The sequence below is a fragment of the Nanorana parkeri genome, unplaced genomic scaffold, assembly GCF_000935625.1.
Source record: "Nanorana parkeri isolate BGI_ZX_2015 unplaced genomic scaffold, ASM93562v1 scaffold368, whole genome shotgun sequence".
Taxonomy (NCBI): domain Eukaryota; kingdom Metazoa; phylum Chordata; class Amphibia; order Anura; family Dicroglossidae; genus Nanorana; species Nanorana parkeri.
The window spans coordinates 977,012-997,846 of NW_017306636.1; the positions used below are offsets into that span (position 1 = coordinate 977,012).

The 20,835-nt window shown below is 40.5% G+C and overlaps 1 protein-coding gene across 1 annotated transcript in view; it reads left to right on the forward strand.

The window, feature by feature from the left end:
* Positions 1 to 20,835, forward strand: part of SENP6 (SUMO1/sentrin specific peptidase 6) — an 86,100-nt gene that overhangs the window by 24,190 nt on the left and 41,075 nt on the right. Inside the window, exons 6-12 of the mRNA XM_018558916.1 lie at positions 2,575 to 2,595; positions 2,812 to 2,876; positions 5,199 to 5,332; positions 5,684 to 6,062; positions 14,947 to 15,167; positions 17,005 to 17,172; positions 20,413 to 20,446. Of these exons, the coding sequence (XP_018414418.1) occupies positions 2,575 to 2,595; positions 2,812 to 2,876; positions 5,199 to 5,332; positions 5,684 to 6,062; positions 14,947 to 15,167; positions 17,005 to 17,172; positions 20,413 to 20,446 (1,022 nt within the window). The remainder of the gene's footprint in view (positions 1 to 2,574; positions 2,596 to 2,811; positions 2,877 to 5,198; positions 5,333 to 5,683; positions 6,063 to 14,946; positions 15,168 to 17,004; positions 17,173 to 20,412; positions 20,447 to 20,835) is intronic.

Sequence of the window (20,835 nt, forward strand, 5' to 3'; positions counted from 1 at the left end):
TGCTTTACTGAAAGAGCCTTAGTAGGTCAATGCATGGAAAAAGAAATCTGTAAAGATTGGCACTTGTTGCTTAATAACTCTTTCACAAGAGTCTCAAGGACAGGAAGTAAAGGGAAATCTCTTGTAGGGTGCACACAGCAAGCATAGGCCACCCCCTATTCCATCCAACACTAAAAAGAAAATGTATGGCTTTGTTACACCTTTAAAGCTTTCCTAAGAGAATACAATCCTGAAAGTTTTTTACCTTTCTCCACTCTTGCTAGACCATTTATTTGTTGCCGACTAACGTTGTTGGTGATATATCCCCTCATTCGCTTTTTTGCTTGCCATCAGGTGGCAAGTGGAGAAAAATAATAGGTTATTAACTTTCTTTACAAGGACTGTTATCTACTGGAGTTATTTGACAATCTATAGTAATTTAGTACATTTTTATCATGTGGTTATGTAGAAATCTATACAATTGTATAAGACTGAGAGAATATTTCTTAAAGAAGAAGTCTTGCCTTGTATTTTTCTCAGCTCAGTCATCTAACTACCATAATTTACGTTGTTTTTTTTATTTATTTTTTATCCCATGTTTCTTGTGCAGTGCAAACTGAGATACAGACTTTGACAGTTCACTCGTCTTCATTCCCGACCACGCTCTAGAAAGGAGACACACTCTAGATTGACAGCTCTTATCTCTTAGCTATCCTATCTCTTGTCTCTGCACTTTCCCAACACAAAACAAGTGTGTGAGAGAGTGCCCTCCCTTGCTTCCTGCATTCCTGTGACCACGCTTGTGTCTGGAAAATGCAGACAGTGAGATGAGAGCTGTCAATCAGGAGTCTCCAGGAGTCTCCTTTGCAGAGCATGGTCGGGAGTGAAGAGGGAAAGTTTGTAACTCCGTTTCTGCTGCACACAGAAACATAGGATAAGTAGTAACAAACACTGAGGAAGTTAGGTGACTGAACTGTGAGCAATACAAATTGAGACGACTTCATTTAAAGTGTATTTCCACTTTTGTAGTCAGTTTTAAAAAATTCCCACTATAGGTTTGTTCCCACTCAGCAAAAATAAAAATATATTTTGTAAAATCTTACCTTTTTTTTTTTTTTGAGCAGGATTATACATCGGACACTACAGGCAGCTTCTAGTGTCTTGACATTTTTTAGGCGAATTAACATACAGTGCTTTCAGATCTTTAACGCTTTGTTAGGACAGACAGTCCCGCACAACTAGTTTACAACTGATAATGAACATTGACCAGCACAGCGCAGACAGGGCTAATGGCAAAGACACATCCCCTGCCCCCTCATAAATAGGAAGAAACAAGTAGATTTTTTTTCAGTCCTGGAGTTTTCAGGATCTAAAAAGGCAAGCCACAATTTGTAAATCATTATGTCATGCTATGTGAATGGGAACGTAACAAATATAAAGTAGATGTTATCCTAATTGGGCTGCAAAAATGAAATAAACATTAAATTGAAAACACATATTTTAGCAGTCAATTTTTCTTTTGTACTGTGTGAAACAGTTATGCCATAAGGTAGGCGCTGCAAGTGGCAATGGATGACAAATGTTACTGCTATGAAAGCCTTTAACATAAGTTGTTAAAGGAATCAATATGAGGTTTTGGAGTTACGTCCCATAAAAAATTTAGATTATTTAGGATCTTGAATGTTTTAGGTGCATTTATTTTATAAACAGTTGTCCTGATATAGTTTGCAAATGGCAATTCTAGCTTTAAATTATCATAAACAAGCTTTGCAAGAGTCTCCCTCTAGTGGTTTCTGTCTATCTTGTCTGTGCAATATCTATGCTGACCTGCTTCTGAAAAAGCTCTCTAGATTTGTAATGCGTGCACACACCTTTAGTTGTGGATCCCCTTTTTTATTTTTTTGTTTATTTTTGTTGAGGTTGCAGTTTTTTGTTTTTTTAAGAAAGGAGCAAGGAAAACTTTTAGTTTTAAATACTCTTTTCCTCATAGAGGAAATTTCCCTTCACTTTTTTTCTATCTTATGATCGTCACCTGAGCTGAGGAGAAATGTACCACATAGGTCACAGACAGAAATACAATCCTGAAAGTTTTTTACCTTTCTCCACTCTTGCTAGACCATTTATTTTATTGCCGACTGACGTTGGGGATATATCCCCTCATTTGCTTTTTTGCTTGCCATCAGGCGGCAAGTGGAGAAAAATCACCCAAATGTCAACACAGCAATAAAAAGGTGACCGGTTCTAATCAAAATGTAATGTCAAAGATAAAATCAGTTTTGACATTTGGCTTCCAGCACCTGAATGGTCACGATATCCACTTTAGTCATCTAGATTAAGAGCGTTGAATTGTATCAAATAACAGTATTTTATAGACGACAGGTAATGGTGTGCATTAAAGTCTACAGCATATTATAGCTTTTCCTTTCATATAAAGTTTAGAAGTCATAAGAGGCAGAGTATTCTAAATTATCTTTAGAATATGTTCTGTAAGTCGTTTCAAAATCTAGGTTAAGATCTTTGTTTCTGAAGTTAGAAGAGCAGGGTTTTTAACATAGGCTTTTATATCTTATACTGTTTTTCTTTTTCACATTTAAGCAGTCTGGAAAGAAGAGAAAGGTACGTTTCTGGTTTTAAAACAAACGCATGAAACACCATTTCCCCTCTATTGCTGAGCCAAGCTTAGTGCTTTGTTTTTGAACTTGTATGGCTTGCATTCTGCAACATTTCCGGAAGTGCTTCAGTTTTTACCATGTAAAATGGTTACAGTTTGTATAATGCAATATGATTTTACTTTTTTGTTACTTTACTGTATGTTTTTGTTTTGCTATAAAGGAAAGAATATCCCCCCCATGTCCAGAAAGTAGAAGCTGATGCTAATAGGGTACCTCAAAGACCAGGTAAGTAACTCTGCAAGATAATTTCCCTCTTTTGCAACTGTTAATATTCAAAGTGGACAGTGATTCAGTCCCAGTCTAATGTATATTTTTATTTTTTCTAGTTTAATGGCCACGTGTCTGCTGGCCTGCAAATCCCACTGCAATATTAAAGTGACAGTAACCTCAGGAGTTCAATCCTTAAAAATGCATTCAGGTACCTTAACTATGAACAAAAATGTATCTGATTGTGTATTACTGAGCTGTAGATCCTCAAACCATTTCTGAATTGGTGCCGACATTGTCCTTCCTTCTGGAGTGGTGGCTACTTTTGTTCCCCATGGTCCTTGTCTGTTTTGTAAAGTAGCAACCGCTCCAAGCTCGCTCCTGTGATGGACTACAATCTCATGTTTAGTTTACTCATTTGTAATGCTACAAATTTAGCAGTTTCTTTTGCACCGTTTTTTCCTTCCCTCTGCAAAAAGGCATGCACTATAAAACTGGTTAATTATGGCCTATAAAAAACCATAGACCTGAGATGGCAAATCTCATGATTGTGACAACAGGAGACACTTTTTGGGCAAACATTGAGCAGATTTGAAGACCTTGCTCAATCATTTGTTGTTCCCCTTGGCATAAGTAGTGACCAAAGCCTTAATCTTCCCCATTCCCTTGCCATTCATATGTACTTTTAGGTTGACCTAGGTATACACATTTAGGGCACCACTGCACAGTAGACATACATCTGTTTGGTCAGATTGTGCTTTGACTGCCCTTGTAGATGTATCACTACATTCAGTGTATGTACATGGTCCACCTCACAAATAACGGAGCAGATAGTTTCTCTTTCACAAGCAATACCTTCTACTGATGAAATGGTATTGCAGCAACTTTAGCTAGATATGCTTCGATAGCATACGGTTTAGGCCTGTTAGATTTAACCCAGACAAATGTAAGTAGCAGAATTGCTTTTTTTCTTTCTCAATCACTTTTTACATTTCTGAGCATTACTTAACAGAACCAAGAATTTAAATCAATAAAATTAGTTGTGCCTAGTTCGTTTGCATGCAATGGCTGCTTTTAAAAACATATTGGGAGGAATTTATCAACACCGGAGCAGACAAAATCTGGAGCAGCTGTGCACGGCAACCAATCAGCTTCTCCCTTTCATTCTCAAATTCTAACTGAACAAACTAAAGAGAGAAGCTGATTGATTGCTTTGGGAAACTCCTCCAGATTTTGTCTGCTCCAGTTTTGATAAATTCCTCTCAGTGTCCTCACAATCTGGAGTGTATTTCAGTTATTTTACCTTTTACGCCCCTATGCACTTACTGTATATTGTACTAAGCTGTCATTACAGAAGGCTATACCCACTGTAGGTGATAGTGATAATCTGCTCTCTGTTATGAACGGGGCCCTAAGTCTTAAAACAGACAGTCAAACCCAGCCCAAAAGCTTAGACGTATTTATCTTTTACATTGGGCCTTTTCTACACCTAAAAACCAAACTCTGTTCCCAATGTAAAAGAGGTAAGTGGGTCTTGATTTTATATGATATGCTGCCTAAAATTGCACAGGTATTAGGTTCAACTAATATTTAAAATAATAACCTTTTCATGTACAGTTCTGGTATTAAAATACTTACAAAAATTTCCTTAATGCGGACCTTTACCCATATCTTCAAAATAACAACAAAAGCACCTTTAGCAATGTTTAGTAACGACAATCTACAAACATATACTTCTAAATAACTGCAGGCTTTGTATTATTTGCATACCTTGTTTCTCTTTTCTTCTCCATTCTTCTAACAGCAGCCATTTTTACTAAGGGCAGATTAATATATCTCCCTTAACTTCCTGGAACTCTGGCACATGTGACTTTGATATGTGACCATGCACATCATCTCAGGGGATGCCTTTCCCTGAGATCTCCTGAGATTACAGATGAGATTTCCCAGCAATGCTCTGCTGATGTAACCTTCTAGGGATGCAACATTTGGGCACTTTTCATCACTTTTGTCAAAGGGGACCAGGAAGTAGAAAACAAGAAATTGTAAGTAAAATGAAAATGTTTAATAAATGTAAAAGTTGATTTCATATCACCATGCAGAGTTGCATGCTGATGTGATTTTTATCTAAAGGGGGTTAAGATCAACTGTTAAGAGAATATCCCTTGTCACACATGATTATATACTGTACTCTGCACGCCATTGCCTTTTATTCGAATAAACATTTTTTTAAGTATTCAGTTTAAGCCCCTTTAAGTATTCTCAACTGACCATCACAATATATTGAAACATAAAGTATTTTACGAATTGTCGAAGTAATAGATTTTTCTTTATTTTCAGGCATTCAGGATACAAGGTTGCATACTGATGGAGAGTCTCAACCCAGAAGAAAAGTACAACAGACACGGCGTAGCAACTTAAATGAGTACAATTTGCCCATGTCTCCTGCTCAGCTGCGTTTATCGCAGACAGAGGTGTGTTTTAGTTTGCTTCCATTTTTATATGGTTTTTTTTTTCTTGGTTTAGTTAATTGGGATCCTTGCAAAATGTATTTTTTTTTTTTTTTTCTGTAAACGATGTTATCCTATTGCCTACATTCATAACTCATGCGTAAGTGGCCCTGCTTGATATTCCTTTCAGAGCATTTCTAGTTTGCTTGCTTTGTTATAGCAAGAACCTAATGTGGAAATGATGGCTCGTGATGTCTTGGGGTAGAAGAAATAGCTGTTGGCGGATGTTTTTCTCTTCTCACACTAAAAGTCCACCCTAATCTACCTTCATTTTCAATTACCGTCCTCTTATGTATTTAATTTTTCTCCTGACAGAGCATGGAACAAAATGAGCCTTTTCAATGCTGTACATCTTGTGGTAAAGACAATAGGAGCAAAACAAAATGCCAAAGTTGTGTAGGTACACAAAGACTTTACAGGCAAAACACCTCCTTATCTGAATCACCTGCTTCCCTATCTCGGCCTTCAATTCATCAAAATGCAACTGTAGAAACTCCTGTCAACAAAGGTTTAAGTACTAAGAACTTCTATGGCTCTTCTTATAGTAAAATTCCTATGGATTCCATTGTAAAAAATGATGTGTTAAGGTGGAAGACGAGTACACCAAATGGGAAGGTTGGACTTTCTGCTGAAGCCAAGGTTACAAAAAACACAAGAAATAGGAGTACTAGATCATCAGAACCAAATGATACAAGTAAGTAGTGATTTTCTATGTTGTCCACTCCAGCAATCAGTTCTTTGAAATACTACAATACTAGGGTACATTTTTGCATTTCATGATGTCTCACAAAGAATGGATATGGACTTTGGCATTGCATCAGTTGCAGATAAAGGTAGGTAGTCGTACAAAAAAAACATGCTAGTCTCCTGGCACAAAAATAGTTGTGAATGATGGTGAGTAAATCCAGAGTGTTCTTTTTTTGGTTATAATTTAGAAGTCACATAAACACAGTCCCATTGTAATGTAGTCAAGAAAAAAAAAATCTCGAGATCCCTGTCTGTGTTGGCCCATAGCAGCCACCAGTTAGAAATAAGACACTTTTCAAAGGCATGGTTAGTGGTCACACTGTTAGGATGTATAGTCAGTCTCTATTAGGCTTGCTTGAAGCCACTTGTCTGAAAGGAACTGAATAATGACATGCATGTGTCGCACCTTTAATCGCTTCCCGGCCGACTGTTGTAATTAAATGTCCGGCCGGGAGCTTCTTGGATGTGAGCGAGCGTTTTTAGAAATCCTCGCCTGTCCCGCTCTCGGGAAAACTGCTTAAATTGTAAACAGCCAGCGACACACAAGCGGTCCAGCAGCTGTAGAGTCGCTGGATTGCTTGTATATTATGCATGTGCCTGCCGATCCCCAGCTCCTCTGTGCCTGCACGGCTACTCTGTCACCAGAGATCAGTACACAATCTCCCTCTGATCTCCTCCCCGTACTATGAATGCAGGAACTGATGTATATTACATCTCTTCTGCGATTTTTGTGGACACACGCAGTTTTAAAGCTAGACATGTTTGGTGTCTATTTACCTCACGTGACCCCATCTTTTAGATTTTAACAAAAATGTGGGTAATAAAAAATATTTCATAGGCAAAAAAAAATTTTCTGTACTTTTTTTCATTACATAGTAAAAAAAATATAAACCTCAGTGGTGATTAAATACCACCAAAATAAAGCTCTATCTGTCCCAAGAAAATGGTATAAAATCTATTTCAGTACGGCATTGCATGACTTAATAAATGTCAGTCAAAGTACTGCAGTGCTGAATACTGAAAAATAGCCTGGACAGGAAGGGGGTGTAAACACCTGGTCTTCAAGTGGTTAACAATCCGCTTCTTGTCCTGTTTCCAGGGAGGTTGCTAAGCAGGATAGACAGTTTGGAAAAATAAGAAAACTGGAAAAGGGGCTGAATCCTACAGTGTATGTAGATGCAGTGCTAGGTTAAATTGCCTGCCCTCTAGACTGCGGGGAAGAGTGCAGGTATTATAGTAATGTCGTTAGTCTGTGTACTTCTGCTGTGTACCTGCTCATCCAGGTGTGATGCATGTTGCACAAGTGAGTGATGCTCTGCTATGGAGCATAGCTCAAGGCTATGGAAGAATTAAGAATTTATATGGGGATTGAAAAAAAATACTATAGGATGCACATATTTTGGTATTTTTAGTTTCCTAATGATTCAGGAGTACATTGTTCAATGCACTCCTGTAATAAAACATCCATCATAAGCTTGCAGTTGAATGTAATATAGTGTGGGTGGGGCTAAGCTTCATGCTGAGAAGCGATCCTGACTATTGTAGGGCTGCAACAACTAATTGATGATCTATAATGTGAATCTGCTTCTCTCCTCCCCGCTGGGACACAGACCCCTGCAGCCAGTGCCCAGCGGGGAGGAGGGGCCGCCCCGCCGCTGTATCTGCCCTGCTTCCCCCCTTCTCCCTACTTGGAGCCTGTTGCATACTGTGGTCTGTGTTCCTTCTGATCCCCACTGCTCTCCCCTGCCTGTATTGGTGGAGGCAGCGGGTATAGTAGGGGACACAGACTGCTACAGACAGCACCCAGTGGGGAGGAGAGACCACGGTCAGCCTGTGACTGTGCCCTCGCTGTGTCCCCCATGCCTTCTGATGGGAGTCACTGACAGAAAAAAGCCGGCGACAAGTCTCCCAACCAGTGGCTGGGAGCATTAGCCAGCATTGTATTGGCTATTTCAAATTGCAATAGCAGGCTGGCTTTTGTACCCACCCACTGCCTGCTGTCAATCAGCAGAGGAGGGACCTGAACAAAAACGTTTTCCTTCAGGTCCCTCTGCTGATTGGCAGCAGGCAGTGGGTGGTACAATAGCCAGCCTGCTATTGCAATTTGAAATAGCCAATACAAGGCTGGCTAATGCTCCCAGCCACTGCCTCCTGTATTTACATTCCCTAGCTAAAGCTATTTAAGTGGAAAGGTGACACTAGGGCTCTAATAGACCCCTAATGTCACCTTAAAGAGAACCTGTCATCTCCATTGTGATCACATAGGGGGCTTGTGAGCTCCCCATGTGATAGCAGTGAAGTTGAGTAAAATAAAAAGTTTTAAAAATACCAAAAAAAGTCCCCCACCCCCGCGAATGCGCACATACTAACAGAAACATTGGGTGCACCTATGTACAAAAATGGTGATTGCTCTACACATGTCGGGTATTGCCACGTGCGTCAGAGTGAGAGTAATAATTCTCTTGCCAATATTCATGGCTAGCTCTGATGACAAGGTTTTTTTAAAACTTTATATCTAACTGTATTTTTTGTCCAATTTTGATGTGTTATTTTAAATAAAAGTTTGGTTATTTTATTATATTGGCTTGGAGTTTTTAATTCAGATTTTAAATCCATGAAACCAATAAAAATGTCCAGCTCGCCTTCCGCCCACACTGGAACGCACGATGCCGTGCGTTCCAGTGCAGTACGGTTGCAAAAAATTGTGCATGCAGTTTTATTCTGAAGTAAACTTTGTAACACTCCATTTGCGTATTTTATATAAAAGATGGTATTTTTTATCCGATTAATCAACCAACTAATCAATTATGATTTTAGTTGCAGCCCCAAAATATTTTTGGGATTCTCCCCACACTTTTCTCTCCTCCCATTTGAGTGACAGTGCCTTGTAGAAGCGGCAGTGCGTCCATGTATATCCCTGAAGCTCCATCCCTGCCTCTTTTCTACGCTGCTGTCTCCATCTCCTCTTCTCCCTGGCTGATCGTGAATAACACAAGAGATCTGCAGCGGTGCTCTGGTAACTGCACAAGGTAAGATCGGTTGCCGAAGTGCTCCTGCAGATCTCCTGTGTGTTATTCAAGATCAGCCAGGGAAAAGAAGAGATGGAGACAGCAACATGGAGGGGAGGCAGGGACGGGAATTCATGAAAGTGCATCGGCTCCAGCTAGAGGCTGTCACTCAGTGGGAGGAGAGAAGAGTGGGGAGCCCCGCCAACAGTATATTATATTGAATTGCAAGCTTATGGTTGATGCTTCAGCTCTGTTCCCACATCTCGGTGTTGTGCTACATTGGAAACAAGAATTACTTGGGACGGTAACAAAACCAAAAAACATAACCCTGAAAATAAGTAAAAACAATTCATGCTTTCGTCTTGGTGTCTTATCACACTATTTGGAGGCTGGACTGTGGTCAGTAAGAGTAAAAACAAATTGCGCTTAATGTCATTGGGAGTAAAGAATGCCCTTATGTCTGTGTTCCGGCAGTAGTGGCAGTAAAAATGCCCTTGTGTTGGTGGTCAGTAGGAGTAAAAATATGCTCCTGCATCTATGGTCAGTGGGATAAATAAATGCCCCGGCGTTAGTGCGATCACCAACCGTCGCTGTGTCAGTGGGAGCAAGAGTCTCCCTGTGTCAGTGCTCAGTGGAAATGGGGCCCTATAATTGGTATTCAGTGGAACTTACCTCTGTCCCGCACCACTCCTGTAATGGTCCTGCATTGTAGGTGAGGGTGGAGAGGACATGCCCACATCCCTGGAGTGTCGGAAAGGATAGAAGAGTGGCAGCTGCTGGCGGATTGAAACAAGGTTTTTTTTCATTTAGCATTCTCCCTAGACCAAATGAACAATTAAAGTGTATCTATAGCGGGGATAGGTGAACTCCAGCCCACTAGCTGTGGTGCAACTACAAATCGCTTTAGGCATTGCAAGACTCTGACAGCCACAGGCATGACTACCACAGGAAGATACATGGGATTTTTAGTTTCACCACAGCTGGTGGGACGGAGTTTGCCTGCACCTGATCTATAGCCATAACTTGTTTTTGTTTGTTTTTAATAGTATGGGGCAAGTATTAGAACCCCTGTCAGAATTTTTTGGGGTTTTTAGAAATATTTCCCTTGTTCACCCTCTTGGGGACAAACTGCTCGCCAGACAGGAATAGAAGGAAACTATCTAACCGCAACACAGAAGTAAAATTAGTTTTTAAGAAGAAGAATACTAGAACCCCTGTCAGCTTTTTAATGGCGAGAGTTACCTTTTTAAGGTAATTAGAAATGATTTCTTTAATCACACCCCCTTGGCTTCTCTACAACTTATGGTCTTGGTAAGGCAGGATACACTGAGGTACCCTTAATGCAGATCTGGATTCTGAGTCTGTGGAGGATGATGCAGAATTATTAGAGGAAGGGGAAGCTGAAGAGCAATGACTAGACCAAATTCATTAAAAAGAGCACTTGTCAGATACTGATGTCATATGAAAAAGGCGCTATGGATTCGTCAAAAGTTTAACCTCCAAAAACATATTCTGTGGAAGCATTGTACTCTTAATTTACATCCTTAAAGCTTTGGGGGCATTTTTCAAGCACATTAGCCACACGCTTCGACACAAATCAGTCTGCCTCCTCATTTAGCAAAAGCTATGCAACTGTTTTTTTTGCGTTTTTGTGACCTCTGTCACTGTAATGTTGGGCAGCCAACTGTGACAAATTTCAAAAGATTTAGCAACGTAGATGAGACAGATTTTTACTCTTGTCAGATACACAATAAAGAAAGGGTCAGGGAATGCTACTTTAGAGCAGCTGAAGGAGGAATCAAGCTGTAACCTTGTAGTAAATCTGTTTAACTACAGAATTGGTAAATGTTCGGTATAGTGTTTATTTGATTTATACAATCATGTGGGATGAGCCTGATTAAAAGTTATTGCTTTATTGTCTCTTGTTGGACACAAAGTCTTTCTACTTAAGGTTGTACTGCCATATACAGGAGGATTTGATACATTGGAAACTAGGAATGCACAGAAATTTCAGCCGCCTAAACATATCGGTCGAAAATTGCATTTTAGGCAAAATGGCGAAAGTACAATTTTTCTACCGAAATTGCGGTGTATCCGCAGTTTCTCTCCTCTTTGTTGGGCACTATTCTGCTGTGACACAGCGCAGCATCCAGTGGGGAGAAAAACATTCAGGCGGGGGCCAGGAGGAGAGCGCTGTGAGTCTGTCAGGATGGACAGATCATGATGGAGAGCGTTGTGGGGTAGGGCACAGCTGTAAGCTGTCACAGGAGGCCGATCCGAAGGTGCGGGCGGGGGGGGCGGTCAGCTGTTAGCCGTGTCACAGGTGGTTGAGCACCGCCTGCTCAGCCTCCTGTGACAGCGAGTCAAGATGGAGAGCGAGTACAAGCTGTCAATGTTCCTTGAGTCTTTGTAAATAATTGACGACAGAGTATGTTTTACTGTGTCCCCAATTATGAATGAATAGGAAGTGCTCTATATCACTTCCTGTTTATTCATGTTTGTGGATATAGTAACTCATACTTTATCCTCAATTTATGAATGGACAGCAGTATAGAGGCTTCCTGTTCATTTATAACAGGGGCTACAGAAAAATGAATTGAGGACTCTGTGTCCTCAATCTCTTTTTTCTATTTCAAAAGGGAAATATCAGGGGTCTGTTTAGACCCCTGATATTGCCCCAGAGCCCCCAACAGTAAAGTTAAAAAAAGGTTATAAACAAAAAATGTTTTTTCGGGCTGAAAATTCTATTCAACCTCTATTGGAAACGAGCTGTAAGCCAGCCCAGGATAACCTCTACAAGGAGGATGGACATCTGTTAGGAATAACTAATTTTTGCTAGCACTGTTTTTAATAAAAAATTTTATTCATTCAAAACCCTTCTCTATGTAGCTGCTAGAGCTGCTCTCTAATGTCCAGCTGTCCAGCAAGTCATACTCCGCTTGGTCTATGGAATGCCAGGTCAGGACTCCCCTGGATATCCTTCAGGCCTCCGGACACTGGGTTCCGTGTAAGACTCTGATTTAGTAACAAGTTAGCCGTGGAGTGCTTTCAAGGTCCAGAGCTGTTGACAGTACCACAGTGCTTGCCCCGCCTCTGAAGGCTTGATCTGGCTGACCTTAAGGTACTTAATTTGTTTGGATTGCTAAATGCTTTTCTGCTTTTTTTTCTGCTCCTGCCTTAAAAAGAGAAATATGGAACCCTGGGTTAATTTCTGCCGCCTTCTTTTAATGACCATGGTCACATTTGGCCCTCACCTGCTATCAGTTTTGTGAGGCCTTTCCTAATACCCTTGAGCCTTACGTTGCCTACCTGCCACATGTTTGCAACATATCTGATTCTAGAAATGGGTGTGGGGGTCGCAGTCCCGCTGTAATAATGGATTAGCCACTGCTTGCAGTGTGACACTGATCTGCAGCCTGGAATAATAGCTGGAGTCCTGTTAGCTTTGCCGGGTGTAGCCAGCTACTCTGCACTGTTGGCTGAGGTCTTTACTACAGCCATGCATGTTCCTAATCATCCATGTATTTTCTGGCTTTGACAGCAGAAAGCACAAGTGTGCTCTTGTCCCTTCCCTCACCTTCCTGATCTGCAGCCAGCACCAGTACCAATAATACCAGTGTTCAAGTACCAGTGTCAGCCAATACCAGTCTCCTATTTACCAGTCGGCACTAGTTCAAGTGTCCTGATTGTCAGCCAGTGTCATTAGGTCCCAGTGTCCTGATCATAGGTCAGTACTAGAACCAGTGTCCTCTTATTACCAGTTTTAGCCCCAGAAAGGTGTCCTGATCGCCAGCCAGCACTGGTACCAGTGTCTGATCTCCAGATTTGTTTTTTATGATTTTCATTTTCTTCCTTCATTTTGCATAATTTATGTCCCTTGTAAGCCAGAAGGTAATTCTTGGATTTTGGACCCCGCTAAGTGGCTATGCTGCAAAGGTGTCACACGTTTAGTATCTTGCGCATAGAAAGAGTAATAAACTGTGTTTTGGGGTGTAATTGTATGCCCAGTATGCCCATGCTGTGTGTGTAAGAAATAACTAGTTAAAATTACAACTTAACCAACAACAAAAAATCAATACATTTACTTCATTTTTTTTTTCAATTGGCAAGAAATTAGAATCTTGCTAAATACCTTGGGCTATTAGGTCCCTGATATTTCCCCAGAGCCCCCAACAGTAAAGTTAAAAAAAAATCCTTTTTAATAAGGATAGAAACAAAAGGGGGTCGTTTTGAGCTTATTTGTACTGTCCTGGCATTTTATGGCCTCAAAAAACATGATAGACAGACAGAACATCAGGGTTGATAAATTTCAAATCTATATACTGTAAATAATCAATTACCTGGGATTTTCGTTACCAAAGCAATGTAGCAGAATACATTCTGGCTTAAATTTATTAAGAAAGATTATTTATGTGCGATGTTTTTTAACAGAAAATAAGCAACGGTTTTTGTTTGGGTTTTTTTTTCTACATTTTCAGGGTTTTTTTGTCCTTTATATAGTAATAAATAAAAAGCATGTTGGTGATTAAATATCACCAAAAAAAGGCTATATCTCAAAAATAATATAAAATAAATTTGGGTACATTGCTTGCATGGCCAAGTTATTGTTGGTAAAAGTATCACAGCACTGAAAAATTCCCTGGGGTTTAACATACCTGTCCTCAAGTGGTTAAGGACCACTTTACCTTTGTTTTAAAGGTAAGTATTGTATTGTATTGTATTGTAATGAGCCTATTAAACAATAGAAATAAAAAATATAGATAGATATAGCTATACAGGGCTTGAAAAATTTTAGGGTGTCTAACCAGTCAGCATGACCGGACTATCGGCCTTGCAATTTACGTTAACATTTTTTGGGGACAGATAGAGCTTTCTTTTGGAGGTATATAATCACCTCCGGGGGTTATTTATTTTACTATATAATGAAAAAAGTAAAAGAAAAAAAAGTTTCCCTACACTATGTTATAAAACATTTATTATTATCCATATTTTTGGTAAAACATAAAAGTCGGGGTCACGTCGGGTAAATAGACACCAAACATGTCAAGCCTTAAAATTGCGTGCACCCACAAAATCGCAAAAAACACCCATAGGCGACGCTTAAAACGCTTTTACTGCTCATCAGTTTAGGGTTATCGGTGATTGATGGCCCTAAAATCATTGCTCTCACTCCGACGTTGGCGGCGATATGTAACATGTGCGGCACAATAGGAGCAATCAGCGTTTTCGCACGTAGGCGCACCCGACGCATATGAGTGTTTACCGTATATACTCGAGTATAAGCCGAGATTTTCAGCCCATTTTTTTGGGTGAAAAGTGCCCCCCTCGGCTTATACTCGAGTCAGCGCCAGCGCGTCTTATACGATTCTTTAATTTTTTGTATTTTTTTTTGACACACAACTTTATTGCTATTACATCGCGGGCTAAGAAGCCCCCTATATAATAGCCAATGTACATGACAGGTCCTCTTTGTGGAGACATCAGGGGTCTCCAAGACCCCTAATGTCACCTAGGGACCCCCAGAGAAGCTGATGAAGCAGAGATCTGCTTCAACTAGAAGGGGAGATGGAGGCTTGTGGGTAAATGTAGTTCATGGCTGGATATCACCTTTAATAACTTTGTAATAATGTGTAACTCTTTAATGTGAAAAAATCCTTTAAGAATGCCAATTACCTTTTGTTGACATCTAATTTGCCACATTCTATTTGATGGTCACAGTGTTTGCCTTTCTTTCCAATCTGAAAAAAAAATAAAATGATTTGCTTTGGATAACACTCTGCATTATTTATAGATGTTTATTTGAAAATGTCTTTGTAATTCCAGTAATCCTATCTAGTGATGATGAAGACAATTCTAGCACTGGAAGTACAAGTAGAATAGAAAGCATCTCTCCACGACCTGCTGATTCCGCTTGTTCTTCTCCCGTCCCATCATCTGGAAAAGTAGAAGCAGCGCTGCGAGAAAATAGTTTTATAGAGAACAAGTTTAGTAACCCGGCAGAGTTTGACATCACAATCCCCAGAAAAGCGAGAATGAAAGACCAGGTAGTATCAATTTAAATACTTGTTTTTTGGGGCTCATCTTCCTCTATCTTTTTTTTCTCCTCCTTTTTGTGCCTTTTATAAATAGTGCTAAAAAATGGTAACGTAGTCAGTCAGTTTATCAATCATTGTATATATACCGTTAGGAGACAATTTATTGCCCGAATGGACCTGTGCATTTTGCTTAGTATAGTGGAGAGACTTTTCACTGTGTCTGGTAGAACTGTCAGGTGCAGGTGTACATTTCAGGTGAATTGCTGAGACTTTTTAAAAGCGTATCTGAACCGACAACCAAAAATTCCCCATTTGAGGGACACAGGAAGTCTTGAACTGTTGGGTTAAACTGCTGCCTACAGAAGGATTGGACACTGGCAAACAAGAAAAAAATTGAAGGCCAGCCCGTGATAGCTACTCCGACTTCTAGCATGCCTCCCTTTTTTGCTAGTGTCCTAGCACAATGGATATATTTTCTTTCTTGAGAAACTTGCTTTTCCCTTCATGATTCCTGCTTCATCACAGCTTGAGCTGGTCTCAACTAAGGCTTTCCTCCGCTTGACTTTAGAGTGCCATTCCTGGTCCCTGCTGAATCGACATTTCAGAGCTAGCCTGGTTTCTGCTTTGTGGTGCTTTACAGACTGCGCACTGGAAAAAGGGGAGGAGTTATCCTGAGCTGTCCTACAGTTTTTCTATTTGCCAACGCTCTATCCTCCTGTAGGTGTCAGTATAACCCAACAATTGAAGACTTCCTCTGTACCTCGATGGATTTCAAAAATAGGATTTTATGGCGAGTACAAAAATCAAATCCTCTTGCTGCTTACCAGTCCAATAAAGCTTTTTCAAGCTTTATTTTCACCTGATAATCCTACGAATAACACACCCTGCCCCTTGATGTCTATGCTTTTATATCCACCGTATCTATGGGGGCATCCATCTATCCATGGCCGTTATACAGGCTAGATTTACTAGGACATGTCTGCCTTTCTTTATCTCTACTACATTTGGGCTGATGGGTATAGTAGTTTACAGAAGAAAAAAGGCTCTATGTAAGAAGCACACTGATTTTGTGGCAAGATTAATAGGTATTTTCTGTACTTGCTATAAAAGGTTCTTAGTTGTGGTGGCTGTTTGAGTTTGCACTTTATAGACCAAGGACAGCTAAACTTTTCGTTTTTAGGGAGGAAGAAGAATGGTACTTTTTTTTGTATTCAGCCTGTGCAGAGCCCAGCCATTGGCAGATGGGGCTCAGGCACTCTCCAAATCCCCATCTTCACTGTTCAGTGCTGTTGGTGGGTAGGTTAATTCACTAGTGAGGAAGATGATGTTAAAGTGAATTTCCAGTTTTTACCTAAACTACATTTTCCATTAGAATGCAAGTATGATGGGGAGTTGGCTACAGTCAGATGGGGCTATACTGTGTGGATGAGGATTCCTGCAGCCATAACCTTGTGGCAGGAATCCTAGGTGTGTCTGTACAGATATGGCAGCTGTGCGAATGATTGGCTGACAGCAGCTGCATGTGTCAGTTGGCTGTCCACGTGAAACGATTACCTGCTGTTCGGGATAGATTGTTCCTGGACGCAGACAGGACAATCATCTGTTCTACTCACCAGACACTGTGCAATGGAACAAGTGGGTCTGGACAAAAGAGCAGCTGCAAAATGCTGGTATATTAATCACCTGACTTGTCAAAGTATTTGAATGATAAGGGTGCCCGAGTCTAGGTCTTTAAGTTTGTGAGGGTCGAGTTGTTGTCTAAAATGTCATTGTGGCAGTGTATTGTGTAATTGCATTCAGTGTATTGTTGCAGATGGGGTACTAATTTCTCCTCTTTTATTCACAGTTTGGAAATTCTGTCACAAATACTCCTGTTAAGCGCCGTAAAGTTTCCCAGTCAGATGTTTCAAATGAGCCCTTACCAGCGTGTTTTGCAAACTGTGAAAGTATCATTGTGACTTGTCGAAATATACGTGTAGGAACCTTCTATAGAACAATAGCAGACCCTGTTGTGGTAAGTTTATAAACACATTGGTTTTCCCTACGGGGGGAATATAAGGGCTTTCTTCAAGAGATCTGCACTGCTGTTACCTTTACTTCAACTACGCCAACAAGACACAGCAGTGTAAGTGCAGAGGAAGGCTAGTTAAAATTATGTCCACAGATTTTTCAGCACTGCTGGAAATCAAATGCTTACTTGGAGTAGCTCCTTATTGCTACCTGCTAGTTACTCTAAGCAGCCCAATCATAATATTTTTTAGTAGTATTGGGCTGTTTTTTGGGAACCCAATTTTTTTGCATTGTTCTGCAAAAAAATATATTTTCCAGTGTTTTGGTATAAGATCCTTGAACCTTGCATTTCCTTACTGAGCAAACTATTGAAATGGTTAGTTTTATCCAAGTCTGATTTTTTTCTATTACTTATATAGCTTGGACACATCACACAGGTCTTCATAGGATACGTAGATACATTCTCCGGCCATTATATTAGTACAATGTTGTCACACAAACTTTATCCATATTGACAGATGTTTAAAGTTGAAGACTCGTACATCGGGTAACTTATTTTAATTTCTTACGCATAGTGGAATTTTTTTTTCTATTTTCTCGTTAAAACTTTGAGTTATACTGCTGCCTTCAGAAGGATTGGACACTGGCAAACTAATTGTAGTCCTATCCAGGATAACCACTCCATTATTGTTTTTATTTTTTTACACAGTTGCCAGTGGTTTTTCCTTTTGATCTGTCTTTCTCAGCCTGGCTTTTGGAGTATGCTTCTGCCCTCCCTGTACTGGACATTGCAGGGACAGCCTGGTAAAAGTTATTTTCAGAGTGTTTTCTAGGTTCAGAGCTACTGGCATCACTTGTCCTGTCTCTAAAAGCCACTCATAAATCATACACAAATAACTGATAAATTGTGAGCTGTCTCCATTTAATCGTCCACAGAGACTGTGGATCAATTCCTTGACTGATGAGCTTACTCCCTCAGGAGTTAGTCATCTGCTTTTACTCCTAAAAAGTAATAGCAAGGATAAATGAGACTGTTTTCATGCACCGCGCAAATTAGTGGATCAACCTGTTGCTTCTACCAGCACTGTTTTCAGTCTTTTCCAGCTTTTTCTCTCTGGAGGTTTGAAAAAACCAGTTGGGTTAATTTCTTCCCCCAAGTGCATGTTAGTGTTGTCTGTTTTGCGAGCATTTCTGCTTCTGCATGAGTGTTTTGGGGCTGATTGTAGCCTTCTTCGAGGCAGTCCCCTTTGCGCAGTTGGACTCCAGCCATATGTGATGCAATATTCTGTCTTTGTGGGACAAGCCATTACTGTGCCTGGACAGACCGATTCGATTGATGCCAAAGATAAGGCTATCCTTGGCTTGATGGCTCAGGAATTCTCGACTTTGGAGGAGTTTTTGGCACCCTGTCAGTGCAGGGGTTGTCCGAACATCCTGGAGCTTTGTGCAATTTGGCTGTTCCTTCAGCCTTGGACCATTCTGTTGGAGAGTCATCTGATCTAGATTCAGTCCAACAATGGCATGGCGGCATGCATTAGAAATCGGGAAGGAACCAGAGGTCTCGCGGTTGAAGAGAGGTAGAGTGGACCTTGTCCTGGCCAGAACTTCATGTTCCAGCCTTGTCAATCACGTCCATTCCAGGCTTTAACAATTGCTAGGCAGATTTCCTGGCAGTGTCTGGACCTTGGGAAGTGGTCCCTGCACCCAAAGGTGTTCCAGGACCTGAATCATAGGTGGGGAATGCCAGATAGGGACCTCCTGGCTTCCTGGTTCAACAACATAGTAGATAGGTTTGTATCCAGGTACTGGGATTCCCTTGGTGCAAGCAGTGGATGCTCTGCTAACTCAGTGGGGTCAGTACAACCTGATCTATGCCTTTTTACTTCCTTGAAACTTGTTCCTGCTCTGCTCTGCTACCTCAAGATAGAGGGCATTTCGGGGAGACTCATTGCTGCAGACTGGCCCAGGTGTGTGTGGTACACAAATTTGGTAAGAATTCGGGGAAGATTCTCCATGACCACTGCCATATCATCAGGATTTTCTGTCCTAAGGGCCGATTTGCTGTCCTGCATCTCAGTTGCTGACTTTAACGACATGGCTGTTGAAAGCCAAGCTTCTAAGGAACTGGCATTCCTATATCTGTGATTTCTGCGCTACTTAAAGCTAGGAAGTCTACTTCTCATAAGGTCCATCATCGGATGTGGAAGACCTCCTTCACTTGTTGTGAATCTCTGAGCTTCCACCACAAGAGTTTCTCTGTGTGTCAAATCTCCTTCCTTGCCCAATGTGATTTGGGCTGTGCAAGTCTATCTCAGCCACTGCTTCTTTCAGAAAATGTCTTCTCTTTTTTTCAGCCCAAATGGACCTGGAAAGTTATCCTGGCTTCTTGTTCAACCGTTCTAGGTGGCTCAGAGAGACTACCCATCAAGCTCATGGTCTCAATGATTGAATTCCACCCTTTCCTGGCAAAGCGCACTCTATGAGATTTGTAAACACTTCATGGGCTTTTTGGCATCAGTCAAAAGTTTTCCACATTTGCAAACATGCCACCTGGTCTTCTTTTCACACGTTCTTTAAGTTCTACTTAAAGTGGATGTTGCGGCCTCATCTCATCTGCACAGCATATTATGACCAACTTACCATTGCTGGCACTGCCATCTTCTGCCTGCCTTTTTCCACGTCTGGCGTCTTTGACCTCTTGATTGGCAGTTGGCTTGCTGTAACCCAGCAAAAGTATGCGTATAGGAGTTACTTTTTGGGCATTCTGGGTCTTTGTACTGAACTGCGCATGTGCGGCTTAGTGCACAGAAAAAAGAAAAATTGCACACTGGCAGGTGGGCGGTTTTTGGGAAAAGAGACTTACACAGTCTCTACTGCTAAAAAAAAATAAATAAAAAAAATAACCTTCCTTTCACCAATTTTTCATACATATCGCTTCCGCTTAAAGACTTCCTGTGTCCTTCAATGGGCTCCAAGAAAAGGATTTTACTGTAAATACAAAAATCATATTATTCTGATCATATAAATCTGTTTTTCATCGATTTTGTAATGCTAGTTTACCTGTAAAAAATATAAATCTGTGTAAGAAAGATGGCTGTGCCTTTTCCTTTTTTTAATTTATTTAATTAGTAGAAAAGAAATGTCTTTTTGCCCATTTCAGAATTCTAGCAAATATTTTTTTGCAGTGTTTTACTTTTTAACTGAAAGTTTTTTGTGTTTGTTTTTTTTTTTTTCTCTTTTACAGTTTTGTTTAGATGTCATAAAGGTACAGCTGGAAGGTAAGGATAGATTGTATTCCCTTGGTATTCATTTGGTATTCATAGACTGTGGTGGGTACAGAATAACCTGGGCAAAACGGAAATGATGGTTGAATGATGCAGGCCGTCAGACTTGAGGACATCTAGTGTCAGAAGAAAAGTACTTTGGGGACAATGTTTGTATTGAAGGCGAATACTGCAGCAAAAGCTTTTTTGCCTTTTAATAGGCCATTTAGTTTTTTTTTGTTTTGTTTATGGCTGGAGTTATGTTTTCAGAAGGCACTCGCAAGTCTTCCACAGGATTAACTCATTTAAAGTAGGTTTGTTTTGGCAGGGCACGGCACCGCCTACCTTGCTCAAGGCAACCAGAACCTAACCAACCAGTGACCTATGTAAAATAGAGATATAGA